This window comes from Heloderma suspectum, chromosome 4, assembly GCF_057233095.1.
Source record: "Heloderma suspectum isolate Gila_16-S chromosome 4, 16-S_ref, whole genome shotgun sequence".
Classification (NCBI taxonomy): domain Eukaryota; kingdom Metazoa; phylum Chordata; class Lepidosauria; order Squamata; family Helodermatidae; genus Heloderma; species Heloderma suspectum.
The window spans coordinates 142,514,215-142,533,928 of NC_139461.1; the positions used below are offsets into that span (position 1 = coordinate 142,514,215).

A 19,714-nucleotide genomic window follows, 5' to 3' on the forward strand; every position below is an offset into this window, starting at 1 on the left:
AAATGCCATTTTGCTCAAATGCCAGTTCTAAAACTCACAGCAATTAAATAAAAAGGAAATGGAATCCTTGTTCAAAAGGGATATTGATAGCCTAACAAACCTTGGTTCAGTCTCCCAGTGTTTGGTATTGACAGGACCTATCTTTTGCTGAGGAAGACTGTAGTGTGAGGCGAGGGGGATAATTCGTTTTCATTTGAGGAGAGTGTTTTTCTCAAATAAAAATTACTGTGTTTTTTTTTAATGTGCGGGGTTCAAAAAGAAAAAGTGTTTCAGTGACAAGTTGAAGTCAGCCCGACTTGAAGGAAAAGTGCGCTCTGCCGTGAAGTCAGAGTTGCAAGTAAAGGGCTAGCCTGAGTATGCACTATTCTCTGAAGTACATTCGGGGCACAGAAATGCTCATGACATTGTCAAAGGCTGTGTGCGTTTTTAACTGATCCACACTGTCTCTTGGAAAGGAGTTGGCGCCGCGCAATTTTTTCCCCTTTCTAAGTCCCACCTCGCTCGGGTCTCAAAATGTCTCGGCCCGCTGCGTTTCCGTGGGTCGCCCTCAGCAACGTAACTCCAAAGGCACCGTCCCTCGCCCGCGCCTCGACCGGCAGGAGGACACAGGTTGCCTGCTTTTGCCGTGTGTCCCTCCGCACCTTTGTAGCCCCATCCCCTTCACGGGCTCTCCGGCTTCAGTCAAACACAAGTTCTCCGTTTCGATTCCTCCGCGTTGGTCTGGGCGGGAACGCAGAACAGGTCGTGTAGGCCCGCTCCGGGCTGCGCGGACTTGTTTGCACAGGGCAGGCTGCAGCTTCTCCTCTCCTCAGCCCTTGACCGCCACGGGGCGGGGGACGCTCCTCCGACTGCTTCCCGCCTCCGAGGCTCAGTCGCCGTTTCCCGCCTTTCTCCTTCTAGGACGAGGAGGCTGGAACAGAAAGTCCGTGGATGCTGGCGAGGGCGTCTGCTGGAGCTTTGCCGCCGGAGCTGGTGGCTTGTTTTCTCTCCCCGGCTGCAAGAGGGTGGAGATAATGAGAAATATATGAGGCGAGTTGGGCTGATACACCGCGCTGCTCTGCCAAAGAGACGCAACAGCTCCTGAGGCAGCAAACGTGTGCGGTGTTTGTCACGGGAAAAAGCAAGGTCCCGACTCCAACTGAAGTTAATCATGGCAGAGGTCTAGTTGGTGAAGCGGTGTCTGCAACTTCAGATTGCAAGAGAGGGTTCACATCACAGGGTGAAGTCCTACTTAGAGTAGACCCACTAAAGTGAATGGGACTTCAGTTAGTCATGACTAGCTGAAGTCCCATTTATTCCATTGGGTCAACTATAAATAAGCAGGACTTACGTTGGATTTTAGCCAGAATGCTCCTGCGTGGTATGTGTTCCCAACACATACAAAACGAGATCTCTCGGGAAGGGGGATTCCAGCCAAGCCTTTCTCCTGCTATACTAGTTTTCTCTCCCTGGGACTTTTTATATGGAGAACCACAACCACTCATAATCCCCCAGCCCCAGTCTGAAGTGGTGTAGCTCAGACAGGGATTTACCACCTCAGTGAGAAGGCTTTCAGCCCCATTAAAAGCGAGGGCTAAATTGTCCCTTCCTTCGGCTGAAATGGGACAGCGGGTGTTTCTAGACAGTAACTCCTAGAGCTACCAAAAGACATTGTGATACTACTCTGTCTTTCTCCTTAAGGGATTTTTTGCAGTAAGAAAAAAAAAAGATGGAAGAAGTGGTGGGAAAACACAGGAGGGTTAGGACTGGAAGACAATGTCATCTGGGCCACCCTAAAATTTTGTGGATGAGGCAGGGGATAGCGTGATAAAAGCTTCCTTTGGAGCCACCCATAAGGTGTGAAGTAATCTAAAGGTGCATATACACATGTATATATTGTCTAAACTGCAGACACATGGCAGGCTCCTAATGGTACCAGTCAACTTTCTCTCTTTAATAGATTTTATGAGGCAAGAAAGAAGATGTGGGAAAACACAGGAGGCGTACAAGTGGAAAACAGCACCATCTGGGGTGCTTCCAGATGGTCAGCTTCTAGTGCTACTAATCAAGTCATTGTGCAGCTATTCTTTCTGCTGGTCATAGAGTTGACTGCAAATAAAAAAGACAGGAGTGGAAAAACACAGGAGGGTTACAAATGGAAGACATTGTCTGGACCCCTGTATGTTTTGAATTGATACTTAGGGAGAGTTTACATGTACACATAAAATACACAGTTTGATTGCAGCAACACATTTGCGTATGTATGTATTATACAAAAACACTCAACAGGAAGCTGGGATTGGCACCCACTCTCTGGCAAGTGTATACAAGGTGGCAAGTGCATGCTTGCATATATGCTGCCTGATGAGCATGGCCCAATCAGAGTTCCCAGACAGAGTGTTTAAAGATATGTGTGTATGTTATGAGATTTTGTGTAACTACGCTTTCCATATATTCAGCAAGGATGTATGTTGTCTAAACTGATCAGGCAGAGGCAAGGAGGTGGTCTATCATGGGGACAGTTGATCTTATTTATAGAAAAGCTGTCCCTTTCTCCTTCCCACCTTAGTGGCATAAAAAAAAAAAATCCTAATAATAATGCCAAAATCCATATTAGGACAATACCTTTATTGGGCCAATTAAAATGTCACCAAATAGTGTGCAAATAATATTTAGGCTTAAGATGGAATGTGGAAGGAGGTAGTTGCTGTTCCCTGCTGGAATAGAATATATTGCAAAGCACCCAGTTTGGTGCTGCCCCTTCCTGGAACAAGATATACTGCAGCGCCCTCCAATGTTTGCATCTTGGTGGAGCATGCAAAGGACTTTGCTCAATGACGGCATCTTTGAATTAACTGCAAGTAAAGCCAAAAGACATATACTTCCGTTGGCACATCTAGACATCTAGGCAGGAAGCTTGGCACTTCAGTATATCTTTGTGGTTTTCATCTGTGTTGCCAATCTCTTTTTGATGCACCACTGTCTGTTAATTTGAAGCAATACTGTTGTTTGCCCATATCTTGGCTGTGTGTGAGGGGAGAAAGGAATGCTAACCAGATTGGGATCCCAGGTTTTCCTGGGTGGGGGCTTAAACCAGAAATATAAAAGGAGAATAATCCCTAGACACTGAAGCTGGACCTGGGAGCTGACCACAAGGAGGACCTCCTGCTTCCTCCCACATTCCATCTTAAGACCATGGCTACATTCAGATTTCATGGCTTCAACATCAGCCCATTTCCCTTGCTTTGTTTACCACCTAGCCTGATGAGGAGTTCTGGAGAACTCAAAAGCTTGCACAGTACTTTGTGACATTTTGGTTGGCCTAATAAAGGTATTGCCCTAATATGGATTTTAGATTTTTCCTCACGGCCAGCCCGACTACCTTATAATAATGCTTCCTCATAACGCAGAATCTCTCTAAAAGTGCTTTCTCTTCATGGTGTGGAAACAGAACAGATTCAGTCCTTCAGTAACAAAGGAACCACTGAACTTAAAACTGTGTGGACTTACTTAAAAAAAATGCTAGAGCGGATTACAGATAGTATCAAAAAGGGCCAGTTCACACATGTGCCACTTGACCTCTCATTACTTAATTACACTCAACACTTGATAACTGATGTGATTTGCCCCTAATTAGAAGTTCTGTGGCTGAGATTATATGATATCTCTTAAGATGTGTTTGTTCTGTGATAGATCATTAATAAAACATGGAAGTCATGCCTTGGTTGCAACTTATTAACATGCATGTGTGAACAGGATTAAAGTAAAGAGTAGTGCACATTACCAATCCAAAAGCAGCAAAACATATCATAAACATGGGAAAATCGGAGACCTGTGGTTTGAGACACAAATTTTCCATACAAAAGCACTGTTTCCACTGCTTGTTCAGAACTTCCCCATGGTTTATGCCCATAGTTTACAACATAACATCTTAACAATGCCTGTAACTTCACTTCGAGAGTTGTGGGATCTCTTCCTTCAAAACACTCCTCTAAACACACATTTCCTATATTCCCTTTGGCTTAACCTTTGTCATCATAATCCCCAACAAAAAGAAAGGTGTTACTGCACATTAGTTCCCTGTTACCCTTGCTATCCCAGTCCTCTCCCCTTGGTTGTCTCCCCCACCAGCCACACACACTGTGAAAATGTGTATTTTATTACAGTGCTCTTATTCCTTGGGGCAGGGACCTGTCTAATGAAGCTTATGTTATGCTGTAAAATGTCTGTTTATAGGAATTTAATTGCTTTTTAATGCCACATAGATTGGTGGTAGCGGCAACAGGAGACAGACATACAATGAATTGGAACAGGAAACCTTTGAGATTCCATCTAATTCTATGCACCTAACCTGGATCCATTACTTTGCAGTACACAGATGCATCTCCTAACTTGGGAAGGGAGTAGAAAGAGAAGCAGATACTTGTAGGAGAGTTGCAATTCAGCACTCAGAGCTGGCTTATTGTTGACAGAGTTAACCTCTGAACAAATACCCTTAACACCTGTGCATAATGCCTTCTGTACCCTAGTACAATCATATACTAAATGCATTTTCTTGGAAGTAAGGCACATTCATTTTATGGGAATCAACTTGCTTCTATGTTATTATTATTATTGCAGTTTCCCACCGGTTTCAGTACTATTCCTAAATTAGAAGTAAATAATGAGTTAATATTTAATTTGAAGTGCCATTTATTTCAGCACATACAACTGCTGGGATCTCAACCTGGCCCCAAACATCAGCCAAAGAAGGAGCAGATGCAGGGAACTTGTTCTACCCCTCCCTGTGAGAAAGAACACTGGCAGTCTAGCTGGCACTTGCCTTGGAACAGGACAGTTGAAGGGCAATACACGCTGGCCTCATCTATGGGCCAGGGGAACAAGGGCCACTCTGCCTCTCAGTAAGAACATCAGGGCAACCTGGACCCTCACAAATTGGCCAAAGAAGGAGCAGCCACAGGGATCTTGCTTCACAGTTCCGTGCCAGAAAGAACATGCTCCAACTAAAAACTAGTGCCTGAGTTTGCTTTTTTCCTCCTCCCTCCCAGGCCCTTTTTTGTGTGGTGTCTTAGATTGTAATCCTGAGGGCAGGGACTGTCTTATTACTAATCTTTGTAAGCCGCTGGGGGAGCCTTTTTCGGTGGAAGAACAGGTTAAAAATGCTTCAAATAATGAACGAATGAAATATAAGGTACAACTTATACTTAGAAGCAAATTTTTAAAGATGGGGCCAAATTAACCAATCAATATGGCTCTGAACATGCCCATAGGTGCTATACTTAATCTGAACTGATAAACTGAACTAAAAATAAGGTATAAGTACTTACTTATCATTCTGCTACATTGTTGTAAGCATTGAATGGTTTTTAAAATAATAATAATCAGTACTGTGCAACCATTTCCCCCCATCCCCGGGGTCCCCCGCACCAGAACTCACACATTTGCCATGTGGAAAAATAATTTGTGGTGTAAAAGGCTTAGACGCCTTCTCTCATGTCCTTGCCTTACTCCCATTCTTTTCAGTGGGACTTATGCAGGAGAATTCCCCCATGAGTTTAAACGTGGCTCTTCCCAAAATACTTATAAAGGGGGGTGGATTCCTACTAGTTTTAGAACAAAGGGGTTACCTGGTGAAGACTGGAACCCTTACAGGCCCATAGCCTCTTCCCCCAAGTGTTTTTCTTATTTCTGGTATGGGAACTAAAGTGGGGGGAAGTCAGGCGGGGAGAGAAGGTTGTGGGAAGTTATGCAGAAGCTGAGGAGGGACGCGGTCTTTTTGCTCTAATCAGCCCGCCCTCATCCCATATGTAATTGGGGGCATAAACGGGTCTGTCCCTTGCCAAACTAGCAATTTTCTTGCCTTGTAAGGGTTCTGTTGTCTGTCTAGAAGCTCAGGTAGATAAACAGATCTTGTCCTCACTTACTGAGTGCCTCCCACCGGGTGATTTTAAAAAGGAAACTAGTGAGGCGTAGGTTTAGCATACATTTATCGGCAGTAAAGAAGCTAGAGGCTTGTTAGAAGTACTGAAATATTCGTAGTGCCCAATACGCTCACAGAGACTACCGAGCAAGAAACTTTGCAAGGAAAAAAATCTGTCTAGATCTAGGAGCAAAAATGTCCCAAGGGCTATGTGCTGTGATACCGAGACATTAAAAAAAAAAAAAAAGTAATCCCGAGTTATACACGGATCTGAGACGTTATAGGTGGTCGCATCCTTAAAGTATCCCTCCCCACCCCCATCCTCTCCAAACAGCGTTAGGCATCGGATTAAAGACCACTTCTGTTAAAAGGATTGTCATGGGACGGAAAAGGCGCGTCTGCTCCTCGTTATCATGTTCAACAATAACACCACCATCATAAACTCAATAATTTCAGTGGCACTTACAAATTATGCTTAGGTTCGCAGCCTGACACCGAATAGCAAGGGACCAAAGGAAGACGCGCCCGTTTTCACTGTGAAATACTTTATTTTTGTTTTGTAATAGGTTCTTCTCAAGCTTAAATTCTTGCTTTACAGAAAAAAAGAGAAAAGGGAGACTGACTACACTTCTTTAAAAATGGATACTCCCCGCTAGTTTGTGAAACCTCTGGATTTGAAAAGACCATGCGAACCTGACCATTAAGGTGCCATAAAATATAGTGAATTTGAAGTGGATGTACATCTCAAAGACAGCGATGAAACACTAACTAGGAAGTAATTTCCAGTGGACTCATTAGGACATATATTTAACAGATTAAAACAAATAACACATTATTCCATGGGAAATTAAAATGTACAAGTATATGTAACACTGGTCGCCATATATAAATCGTAATCTTCATTCCAATAAATATATGTAGAATCAGGGCGCAATCGAGCTCCATCCAAATCAACATCAGTTTTGTCCAGTGAACAATGGATATGAACTGGAACCACTGATTGTGAGTCAGCTTTTCCAGAAATTTCATTCTACAAATTCTGACATAATTGTTTACAGTCTAAAACTAATAATCTCTACTCAAAAATAAGTCCCGCAGCGCGATTTCCTAGTCCGTATACTGAGAGACGTATTGTTTACATAAGAATATACCAGACAAATGTGGGGGGGGGGGGAGAGAGAAAGTGTCCATAAGCAACAACAAAAAAGGAAAATAATCTATCAAATGTAAAATAGATTATAGTAGGGGTAGACTTTAAAATCAAGTCATGCAGTTAATGTATTATTTATAATTAATTCATACATTTAAAGAAAACAGCACCCATTGTTTATTTAAGAGAGGGAGAGGGGGGGAAATGACTAGTCGGACTAAAATTATGCCTTTTATAGCTTGATGTAATGCCTGTCTTTCTTGCTCCAGAGAATGGACTTGTTGCCTATTAAGATTATGATGAATTAGTTCCATAAAAATGATGAGTTATGGAAATAAAATTATTTTCTCAAATCAAATTAATCTGTGTCATTTCTAGGTGTGTATGTATTTGGGCAGGACCATGGTGTATTCCTGACCCATTTATTTTCTGTTCCACTGGATGAAAGAAAAATATGCCAACAAATGTTATTTTCACTCAGTGAAAGTCACTTTAAAGAATTACTAGAAGCCAGAAGCTTTCCCCAGAACTGTTCCTTTTGGTTTGCAATAAACTGACACCTAAAGTGAGAGGAGACTAAAAGGAAGACATATTTTTCCAGTTAAAAGGCTTTGCAAATGCTTTCTTTCTTCCTTCTGTTTAGCTGGCTGGCTGTGAAAAAATATTTGAATTATGATATAAGAGAGACTTTAAAAACATGAGGGTGTCTCATTGGGTACTTTTCATTGTATTTTTGTTTGTTTGTTTCCCGACATATTCATAAAACATGGAAATGGTCAGAACACTGTTCTTTGAGTAAGGCCAGCCCAAGGCTTTTTGCTGCCTGAGGTGAACATCCCCAAAGTGCATAGTACCCAAAGCTGGCCATGTTAGTTTGACACCTGAGGAAGAAAATTCCACAAATGCCTCTCCCTGGGAATAACAATACAATAATAATAAGTAACAGAAATTGTTAAATAACTAACAATTTGCTGTCCTATCATGACCTCACCCCCCAATCCCCTGCGTGGGGCATCCGCCCCACTCTGCCTACTGGTAAGGCTGACACTGTCTCTAAGTTAAGCAGTTTTGCCTCAATCGTTGCAACGGCAGAGTTAAGAACTGCAAGTACTGAACTTGATTGGATCATGTTCTAAATTAGTACCATCCAAAAGGGAAAAGAGTGGGATCCCAGCCCAACTCTTCCTCAGCAATACTTCCTCTCTCAGACAGTTATCACCACCTTCCTTTTTATTTTAACTTCTTAAAACGACCATGCATTTGAGGCCATTTCCACACGCGCCTGACGCAGCATCTCACAGTATCGTCAATCATTGTCAATTATTACTCCAGGTTAAATGACGCCCGCTTCGATCTAATGCACCAAAAAGGGCCACACACAGTCAGTGACAGCGTACAATGGATTATAAAGAAAATAAAAGGTAGAGCGGTAGAAAAGGCGGGGGAGTAGTTTTGTACAGGGGGGAAATGCAAGGGGAAAGAAAATATTTTGGCAGGATGGGGTTCCTGTTCCCACCAGGAAAGCACCCCCGATGATTTAACTCCTATGGATGCCTGAACAGTGACAGCAGACTGAAGAGTGGGTCTCTCTGGCGAGGACAGCAGTGACGGACAGGAAATCCCGGAGGCCTACTTTTTTCGTCCCTCCACGTGACCCAGCCGTGGGTCGAATCACATTTCCTAGTGATGCACGGAAATGTGACTTGGACTTAACGACCCCCCCCCCCCCGTAACTCTTCAGAAGGTACAGTAGGTTTTCTTCGAAGCGTATCCTCGTTGATTTCAGATAAACTGAAAGTGGGAGCTCTCAGTAGCACACATTAATTCGTGCCCCCACCCAGCCCAAAGAAAAGAGCTTAGTTTGTCGCCAGCCCCCTGACCTTCCCCCGACATTTTTCGAGGGCTAGATTGCACAGATCCGACCAGTGGCAAGACAGCATTATCCGAGCTATATAGCTATATGGAGGGGGTGCGTGTATCATTTGGAAAATTCGATAGGAGCGGAGGCGACCAGGTGCGGAGGCCAGACAGGGAATGGATCCGCGTCTACCCTCGTCTCTGCCAGCCCGAGTTATTCTGAGTAGAACCGAGAACCATCCAGCCCGATCTTACTCGGAAGTAAGTCCCACTGTTTTCGATGGGATTTCTCGGGATAGGAGTTCCAGTTCCAGCAGGGTCTGGATGCCACCTGCCCACTCTGCACCTTCCACGCGCACTGGCCAAGCAGCCCTTCGCCTTCCTTACCTTCTCGGGAGGGGTGCTTGAAGGCCACGGTGGGAGCCAGCTCTCCGCCAGGAACAGCCACTCCGGGCCCGTGGTGATGCGCCAAGGGGTTGCCTTGCGTCTGCCAGTGGTGATGAGCCGGACTTAGGTAGCCTCCGCCTGGCCCGCCGTAGACCCCGGGCTGGTTTGAGGACGGGTAGGAGCAAGGGGACAGGAAGGTACTCACAGCCGAGAGCCCAGGGGGAGGCTGCGAACCAGAGAGAGAGAGAGAATATTAGATCGTGGGAAGGCGAGGAAGCCATTCGGGAGCGGGAGAGAGAGAGAGAGAGAGAGAGAGAGAGAGACCATCTACCCCCGGTCCAGATTCTGAGTAGGTATGCTCAGGATTGTGCTGCAAATGGACTTTGAATGGACTTCCCTTTCGAGTAAAGGCCTACAGCGTAATGTGAAACTAAGGAGCGGGCAAAGAACTCGTACACAGAAAGAGAGGCACTTGCTGTTCTCACGTAACTAATGCGGACACGTAGGAAGATCTGGGGATCCCACTGCATTAAGCGTAGAAACTGATACAAGCAACTGCTACTACGAGTTTTGCAAAGAAGTGTGTGTGTTGTGAAATTAACACTAGACATATACAAAGGCAACTTAAAAAAACATTTACAGTGTTGTTGTTTTCAAAATTAAGTTTTCCAACTCCAGTCACATTAGGATGACCAGATCCTGAGCTAAAAATATGAAAATATCTGCGCACCTAAAGCAAAAAATAAAATAAAACAACTTTTAAAAATTACCATCTGAAGCGAAGAAAGGCTTTGTGAAATTAACACATTCGAAGAGCAATTAACTCTTATCCGCTGTCGCTGCCCAGCCCCAGTGCCATTCAATTTCTCGTCCATTCCCCTGGTCTCTCGGTCTATGCGTGTGTCCTTCGGGTACAGGATCAGATGGTTTTTAAACAGAATTGGTTGTGCCTTTTGAGGACCTCATTTCAACGCCTATCTACAGCAGTTTCGAATACAGGTATTTTTCCTCGATCGACGAGCCATGAGCAGGCCTGCCTATTGCCTCTCTGCTCTCTCCCCATTAAGCCGGGAAAACACGATATCAGGAGGGACGATCTTCGTCGTAGCCACTGCTGGGCTTCTCCAAGCCTGCCTTCCACCCCGGCCCACACGCAGCCCTGCTGCCTCCCTCTGACACATCCTTCCCGACTGGCCGGCCGGTGTTACCTGGGGGTATTTAATGTCTGCTTCCGCTGCCGATTTATCAAGCGCGTTGACACCTTGCCCGGCAGCGGGGAAGGTGGTTCTGTTCACACTCGGCCAGTCTTCTAGTTTGGGAGGGTAGGCAGAGCCGTCTGTCCCAGCCAGAGCTCCTGGGATGAGAAAGATCGGGGGAAACCGGAAACGTTAGCGGCAACCAGGAGAGAGGAGCCATTCCTCAACCAGGCTGGCTCAGGAAAGTCTCCCCAGAAACTTTACCCCCGCCTCCACTGTGACTCGCCAGTCGTTCCAGAGTTCCCCTTAAAGCTCCGAATGGCCTCTCCGGGGACCAGCAAAGAATCTGCCTCTGGGCTTCAAAGGGCACTGGGTGGCCCTTAGGTCACAGGCAGATTGATGTGGGTTTCAGGGGAGGCAGAAAAAGGACGTCCGGTTGGCGGACAGTCCATCCAGAGAAGCATAAGAGGGAGAAAAGAGGAGAAGAAGAAACATTGGCTTCACTGGGGAGCCGGAGGACGCTGCCACAGAGATCCCCCGGGCCGTTTGCTTCATTTCTCAGTTGTCCCTATGCCTGTAAAGGATTTATTATTCACCCCTGCTGCAGCGCAACAGCCTCGTAAAAGGGGCTAACAATAAACGCAATCCAGATTTATTTATGAAACGCTCATTCCCAGCCTCCCCGCTCCAGACTCTGTTTGGGTGGGAAGCGCTTCAACAAGAAATATTGGCGAGATGGGGAGTGGGGACTTGAGCTTTCCGAAGACACTGGTGGAGTCACGGATGTTTTACTGCCAAAATGTACATCGGATTGGATGTTTTATGCGCTTTACATAAAACTAGAGGTTAAAAACGAGGCCGATATGAAAATTTTATATATATATATATATATATATATATAGGCAGGGGTCTTAAATTGCAAACAGCTTTTGGCAATGTTTCATTTGAAACATATTCTTCCACCTCCATGCCTGTTTCATTTACACGGGCCAGTATTTTTGGCTCTCGAATGATTTAGGAGGCCCTTCTCAAGGGGGCGCCATTTCAAATGGGGGGGGCAATGAGTAAGAGCAATATTCAGTAATGTCTAACTGCCTCGATCTTGGATTCAAGGTTAATATTGTGTGTGTATGTGTGTGGGTGTGTGTGTGTGGGGGTATTTTAAAAGTATTTCGGATTCCTTGTTTATAGTTCATTAGTACTGTTATCGCCATAGGAGAAGAAAGAACCTCCTGGGCCCCTTTTAGGTAAAAGTACAGGGAGGTGTGTGCCTTTGGCATGCCATCACCTGGTGCAAAGGCCCATAAAATAGAGTAATAGTGGCTACAACCAGCGAACGGGACATGATCCATAGAGGTACTCCTAACAATTTGTAGTCTTAAAGAAGGTATTCCCCGGCCTTTTTATTTTAAAAATGGTATGTGCATTTTAAGGATTTTAAGGATACCATTCAGTTAGGAAGGAGAACTATAAAATCTGTGATTAGTTGGGTTTTGAATTTGAAGCCACAAGGTGCAACGCTGTGTCCTCTCGAACCTCTTCAAAATTAATAGAAACATGGAAGAGGAACTAAAAGACGGAAGTCGGTTTCCTAGTAACAAAACGTAGCAGATAACCAGAGTCTAAAAATACAAGGTTCCCTGTAATTTGCAGTCGCCTCCTTCTAACAATGGGCCTGTGGATCGTTTGGATCTCCAGCAGTTCTAATAGTATAATTGTAGACCATTCCCGAGAAGAGAAAGACACGGAATCAAGAACTGAGTAATTTCAATCAAGTGAATATTTGAGGAGGTGGGGAGAAACCCCCTGTCAGATATTTAATCTTGCAAAGAGGAATCGCGATATGAACTTGCTGGGACCACTTTTTCTTTCTTTTTTTTTTCCTTACCAAAAAAGGAGGGGGCGGTATAAGGGCCCAGAGTTTGCGGTTGGCAATCTATCATCGCTACGAAAATATTTTCCACATTTTTTCATAAGAAGTTCAAGATGTCCGGGCCTTCTCTGCAACAACAGCCGGAGTTCTGTCTGCTGAAATCTGGCCCTCCGGGTTCTTAGCAGCAGCTCCCAGGATGCCTCTGGGCTTCAAGCAAGGAGATGCAGCGGATATTAACATGCGGGAGGGTTGAGCGTGGTGGGAACCTCTCATTCGCATCCCGGCACAGCTATGAAATTCATTTGGAATAGGCTTGGACAAATCACTCGTGGTCAGCTTCTGTATTGGGGTGGGGCAGGGATTATCTTCGGGGGTGGGGGAGAAGTCTATTTTGCCACACACCGGAGTGTCATTTGGAAAGGTCGGGGGTGAGGGGGCATTTCAGAGCCCCCGATTATTCTTAAAGAATGCCCAGGTGTTCTTCACACTGAGGCACTATTGATGACGAAATGGGTTTGAATATTAGGTGTGCATGCCAAAGACACGCATCCTTATGCTAAAAACAGAAATAAAAAACAAACAAAAGTGACCTGTACTGACAAGACTGCTACAATTATTGTTGTTCAGTCGTTCAGTCGTGTCCGACTCTTCGTGACCCCATGGACCATAGCACGCCAGGCCTTCCTGTCCTGCTACAATTATTACGAGGTACAAAAATGTAAGCATGAACAGTACTGACTTCTTCTGGAATCCATACGCACTCGTGAAATGGGCCCTGACTAGGCATCCGACCCTACCTAGCCAGTGGTGACAAGCTCCATCATAAAGTCCATGCAACCTGGCAGAAGGGGCTTTACAGAGCACAAGTCCTTTGGACCTGCTCAAGACACTCCATACAAACCCCAAAGAATCGACATTAAGTAATGGGGGGGGGGGGAGAGAGAGAGAGACTTCCTTTTACTACTTGTATATTTTATGTTCTTGTTCCACCCTAATCCAGGTTTGGTGAGGTTTCTGGGAGCCAGAAAAAAAATGCTCCGTAGAGCACACCTGGTTCCCAGGACCTCCAGGTGCCCATCCCAGGTCTAAACTGTCTTGGGGTCAAGGAAGGATCCATAGGACAACTTGAATGGGCAGGCATTTTGTACCTGAAACAGAATTTCAGGAATAAAAACAACCACAGTAGTAGCATCCCATTTTAATATTAAGCATACATGTCTCTTTGCATATTGCTTCTGGAATTATATATCTTTGTTTCTCGTTTAATTACACACACACACACACACACACACACACACAGAGAGAGAGAGAGAGAGAGAGAGACTTTACATACAAAAGGTGAAACAAGGAAATGAAATAAATAATGGTAAAAACCACGATTCGAGAAACGATCTTTGTTTGTTCGTTGTTTGTTTGTTTGGAGGTTGCCTTTCTTTCTTTTTCTCCCCCCTCCCCACGAAATACCCTATTTTCATGAAGCCTCTACACAACTGCTTAGTCCTTATCCCTCACTGAAACGAATTCTACATACGCACGCTCTTTCCCAAGCCAGTTTGCCTCCGCTGAGCTGTGTTTGAGGTTGTAAGCTCCGCAGGGCAAGAACCTGTCTTGTCGTTATGACGCGCCAGGCAAATAACATCACCACCACCACCACGATTTGCCCCGGTTTTTCACTGCCGCACGGAGATCGCCCCAATTGCACCCTTCCTTCTTATCGGGGCCCGGATGGCCGGGCTGAGTCCACTCACCGCTCTGCTCCATGAAGGTGCGGATGCCCAGAATGTTGCTGACCGAGTGAGCCGAGGGCCAAGAGCGCGGGAGGCTGACGTGGGCCGCGGAGACCGGCGCTCCGGGGTGGCTGCCCACCTTGGTGCCGGCGGCTGACACCGCGCCGGGGTAGGGGTACTGGTAGATGTGGTTGTAGGGCAGGGCGGGCTGCGGGGCAGGAGGCTTGCCGCCGCCGCCGCCGTGGGGTCCGCCGCCGGGCTGCGAAAGATTGCCGATCTTGTTCCTCAGGATCCTGCTGATGGAGCTCACCGAGGGCACGTTGTACTTGTCGCAGACGCCGTCGGCCAGCAGCCGGTCCCGGATTTCCCAGGCGAAGATGCCCGGGTCGCCCTGCTTGTAGTCGCGGATGTGCTTCACCACGTTGGGGGTGGTGACCCTGGGCTTGCTCCCGCCGATGGCGCCGGGCAGGATGGAGCCGGTCTCGTTGTACCGGGCTAAGATCTTGCTCACGCAGCCGTGAGACACCCTCAGCTGCCGGCTGATGTCGCAGGGCCGGATGCCGAGCTGCGCCAGCTCCACGATCCGCAGGCGGATGGCGTTGGGCAGGGGTCTGCCGTTGACGAAGACGCCGCCCAGCTGGTTCACTTCGCCGTACGTTTGCTCTGCAAGACGCCAGGGAGGAGGGGAAGGGGAAACAGGGCCGGGGGGTTGGATCAGTCCTTGCGATCTCGGCAAGAGAAGCAGGCGGGACGGAGACGGACCAGCGGCGGCGGGCGAGGGAGCCCCCCCCCTTTGCTACTAGTTTTATTCTGGGTCAACTGATCCAGAGCGACCGCTGCTAAATCGCGGGCTATCACGAACTGGAATTCCCCCCACCCGCTGAACGGATTAAAAGAGGCTGGGGAAATGCAGTTATTTTACACCTTACCGGTCTCAAGGTGAGATCCGAAGGGTGGCTGACACCCGTTCAGGTGTACCTAATGGGATCCTCAGCCGCAAGATGCAAGTGAACACTGCCTTTTCAAAGGGGACCGGGGAAATCCGAGAGATTCGTGGAGGATAAGTTGATCGACGACTGTGAGCCAGAATAGTTAAACAGAACCTCCACGCCCAGTGGCAGTGTACCATGGCATGACAGAGGTAGTAGATGCGGAGGGAGAAGCCAGTTTTTCCAGAGGCGCCTGGCTGACCACCGCTGGAAACAGAATGTTGGGCTTGACGACTTCTCCCCTTACGTTCTTGAGGCGTCACGGCCAGCGTGCCATGGCAGGCAGAGGGAACAACAAGCGCCCGGCTGCACGACCTCCCTTTTCGTCCGCATAGAACCGAAGCCCCCGGGGCAGAAAGCAGCTCCGAGGGAAAGGCCCTGCCCGATTCTCCCCTCGCGGGGCCGCCTCCCGAGCCCGCAGCGGCCTAGCGCGTCCGCCCCAGCGGCGCTGGGAGGCGCTTCCCCGCCGAGCCGCCGCCCTCCGGGCCCTGCACCCCGCTCCAAAGCGGCGAGGTTTGGCGCGGCGCTGCCCCCCCTGCCGCCGCTCTCCCGCCGCTCGCCCCCTCCTTACCCATGGCCCCCTAGGAGGGCGCCCGCCGCCCGCCCCGGGGAAGCGGGCGCACGGGGGCGCGAGCCGCCCTCTCCCGGCGAGCGTCCGCGCAAGCTGCGCCGGGCCCTCGGCACGCCCGCGGCTGCTGGCGGGCTCGGAGCGGAGGCCCGCCCGCCCGCCGAGGAGTGCTCCGCGTCCGGGGCGGGGGAGGCTCCCGCCGCCGCCGCGCTTCCAGCTCCACTTGACGCGTCTCCCACGTCAACCTGGAGGCTCGCGCTGGAGGTGCCGGCAGGGCTGTGCCCGCTCATTGGCTCCCGCCGGGTGTGCCTGGCCCGGCCGGCCCGGGGGGAGGCGCGGCGCGGCGCGGCGGGCAGGGCTTGGCTCGGTTCCGCCCCGGCTGGAGCGCGCCCCCCTCCCCGCCCTCCTGCTAAGTCGGGCCGGACAGCCCCGAGGCTTTAAACGCCCCTCGTTCAGCCCAAGCCTCCGCCTCGCCCCCGCCTCTCGTTCTTCCCCCGCCTCCCCTCGCACCTTTCCGCACCTCGAATGAAAAAGACTGCGCCGGGGGGCGAGGGAATGAGTGGGCGGCTTCCCCCCCTTAGTCCCAAAAGAGACCATCTCTTTTCCCAAGCAGGTCATCGCTGTCCTCGGGGACCCTGTTCCTACAAGAGCACCCGATCTTTGGGGGAGAAAGCTCGTTTGGGCATCTTGGCCTCCGGCGGTCCGCAGAGTGGGTGAACTGGGTCACCTGCCGCTGGCGTGTCTGCCCAGCAGCGGCCAGGTTGAGGAGCCGGTTCTCCTCCAAGACCCAGCCCGCTCCCAGGCTCACTTGCGCGGACGGAAGCCCCACCGAGTTCAACGGCGGTTTACTCCCAGTAAGGCTGCAGTTCTATGCAAGCTTCCTTAGGCGTCCGCTGCTTTGAACTCTATCGCGCATTTGACGAAACGGGTATATATGGTCCACGAAAGGTTACGACAGAATAAATGTATCCGTTTTTAAGGTGCCACGGGACTCTTTTGCTCCAATAGACCTACCCTCTGGGGAGGAAAAACGAATACTTCCGAGTAAACATACATAGACTCGACGTGCAGGTCCCACTGGATCCGCTTCCTTGCGAGGAAGCAGGCAGAGACTGCTCGAGGAGGCAGAATTAAAGCTTTTCCACACAATGCTTGCCATCTTGGCCTATAAGCAATTCCGCACTGATTTCACTGGGAATGATTTCCCCGTTTATGGACTACAGCCTTATTTGGAAGGAAGCGCAGCTCGTTTCTAATGAACATATTTCTGGCGATGTGTTTAGGATGGGTTGTTAGAGGAAGGAGGACAATTTGACAACGGAGGCGCACTTTCAAACGAGTCCTTACCCAGCAGAAGACCGAGGAAAAGAGTTGAATAATCAATACCATCCCTGGGTAGACACACACACACACCGCCCCACAGGTTAGTGGAGCAGAGTAGGAGCCTTAAAATATACCTTTTAATTAATATGATCCTAACTACACTTCCAAGTTTCCTTGAAATTGTATCAGATTTACTTCCAGTTAATGATCAACACAGCTTCCTTTACTCCCTCCCCTCACTCAGTAATATAAGTAACATATATGAAAATATATCCTATAGGTACCAACGAGACCTGCTTCTGAATGAATGTGGTTTTGATGATCTCAGCCTTAGAAACGGGTGCTGGGAAGACGAGATTTTCTTCCTCACATAGCAGGAGCAGTTGAAAAGCTTGTCCTGATACTCGGAAACAGGGTTTTTAAAAATCATCTTCCTTCTTTTTAGGAATGCTACCCTTATATTTGTTCAAAACTTGTGGGCTGAGATTTATTATTACTACTACTATTTTAGTTCTCTAAATATAGTTTTTCCTCTTAGAGCTAAAAGAAATGTACATATATTGCAGCCAATCCACCAAATAATCTGCGATTTAAAAATGTAAGGGACTGGAGAGGAAGGTACCATCTACGGAGATTAATTTGGTAATAAATCCAAATAATGTCAATGCAGACTATTTCCAAGTAAGTGGGTTTATAACTGGGATGGAAGTGGGATTTAAACAACAGCAGCAACAACAAAATATTATTTTTGTCCCCAAATTTTTAAATTATAGTCTTTAAAATAACTAAACACGAGTCCTTTTGTCTTATTCCATAAGTGTACCTTTAACATTACTTTGGTAGGTGATTTCCTGCTTTTGTTTCCTGCTTACCCGGAGAATCCGGTTCTACTAATCTGGTTATCTTGTATGTTTTAAGTTTAGTTCATTCCTCTTATTCCTTGTTTCGGACCCATTTAAGATAGTACTCCGTAACTTCGAATTAGGATTTGTCTGTATTTGGTAGTTGGCAGTGGTGAAGTACTAATTGCTGTTTAAATTCGCCCCTTTCAGGATAACTCGTCATGCTCAAGAGTTCAACACTTTGCACAAACCTGCCAGAGCATCGCATCGCATGACAGCTTCTCTCGATGGCGGTCATTTGCTTCGTTTGACGTTGTGTAAATGTTTATCTAGCTTGGGTCTGCCTAACTTTGTCTCCTATTGGCCACTAATGGCACGATCCAGTCCCGTTGGAAGTCCCATTGATTTCAGTGGGAGAGTTTGAGCCTCTCGCCTTGAAATCAATGGGACTTCAACATGTTTAGTTAACTTTGGCAGGCCCGGGGCCCAGGGGTTTACTTTGTAAACAAATACAAATTATCTGGAAGAAAAAATCGGGTGTAAAGGGGAATTAACCCTCCAAGCCATTGTCTGCTGGTTCGAAGGTCTCTATTCTGAATGAAAACATCTCTCACTGGGAATGATTCAGGCAAAGTTAAGCAATTTAGGCCGCAAGCCTATGTACATTTACTTGGGTGTAAGATCCATAGAACGTGGTGAGATTTACCACCGACTAAGTATGTATGTATGTATGTATGTATGTATCGCATTATTTAAGTCCCTTTGATTTTAACGGGAGGAATTTAAGCAAATGCTCTCCTTTACCGTTGAAATCAACAGGAACTGAAAGTGAATTTGGAGCCATTGAACTGTCCATATAATCTGTGTATTGAAAGGTGGCAGCATGTGATAACTACCTTCTCAGCGGGATCTCCTCTGTGGAAATAACGCTTTAGATTCTTCTACGTTGTGACATGAAATTGGGCTTTTATTGTTTCATTTCTTCCAGGTCTACCTAGAACGCATTCTTTTGGTGTACTTTTAATTGTGGTATGGGCTACTTTCTCTGTTATTCTCCCCTCCCCTGTAAAATTATTCAAAGTTGCACAAAATGTTCAATGGGTTTATTATTTATTTATTTATTTATTTGAAAAGTATAAACCCCCTTTCTGCCCTATAAGGGATCTGAGGGAAGCTCACAAAGTAAATTTAAATACAGTACACACTAGATTAAAATGTCAAAAAACAATCATATAGGACATTTCTCAGGAACAGGGTTTCAACGTGACATATTCCAGGCGAGCAGCGCAATCCTATCCAGGTTTATTCAGAAGTAAGTTCCATTATGTTCAGTGTGGGACTTGTACCCAGGGAAGTGTCCATAGTATTGTAGCCTAGAAGGTGCTCTTTGCATTCCTTGACAAGACATGGAAATCAACCCCCTGCATGTTTATTTTTCACAAGGGCCATTGCTTTCGATGGGACTTGCTCCCTAGTAAGCGTGCATAAGATTGGAGCCCTAATGTGGAATGGTTATCTCTTCTGACATCCCTTAGGGTGCAATCCTATGCAGGGTTTAGACAGAAAAAAGTCCTACAACTCCCAGCTTTGCTGGCTGGGGAACGCTGGGAGTTGTAGAACTTTTTTCTGTCTAAACCTGCATAGGATTGCACCCTTAGCCAGGCATAATCCGTAGACTTCCCACCCCCTTTTGATGCCGGTTGTTAGACGTAGTGTGGATCCTTGTCCCTTTGAGTACAGGATCAGGAAGTGGCAGATAATCCAATATTACCGTGTTCCCGATTCAATGCATATTTAAACGGAAGTGATTCCCACTGTGTTCAGTGGGTCTTACTCCCAAGTAAGTGTGCACAGGATTACAACCTAAGGCTGCAATCCTGTCCCCATGCATACTGACCTCGGA

The 19,714-nt window shown here is 47.2% G+C and overlaps 1 protein-coding gene across 1 annotated transcript; it reads right to left on the minus strand.

The window, feature by feature from the left end:
* Positions 1-896: 896 nt before the first annotated feature.
* PAX1 (paired box 1) lies at positions 897-15,218 on the minus strand. Its single transcript, XM_084851529.1, has 5 exons — positions 15,068-15,218; positions 14,111-14,752; positions 10,502-10,647; positions 9,294-9,519; positions 897-994 (listed from the first exon to the last, which is right to left on the minus strand). Exons 1-5 carry the CDS (start codon positions 15,216-15,218, stop codon positions 897-899), a joined length of 1,263 nt encoding a protein of 420 aa, XP_084707655.1.
* Between the last annotated feature and the right edge of the window lie 4,496 nt (positions 15,219-19,714).

Coding starts and splice junctions, on each gene's coding strand:
- PAX1 (XM_084851529.1), bottom strand. CDS start 15,218: ATGGTACACTGCCACTGGGCGTGGAGGTTCTGTTTAACTATTCTGGCT. Junction 10,648..14,110: donor CACCTTCATGGAGCAGAGCG/GTGAGTGGACTC, acceptor TTCTCATCCCAG/GAGCTCTGGCTGGGACAGAC. Junction 995..9,293: donor CAAGCACCCCTCCCGAGAAG/GTAAGGAAGGCG, acceptor ACCCTCTTGCAG/CCGGGGAGAGAAAACAAGCC.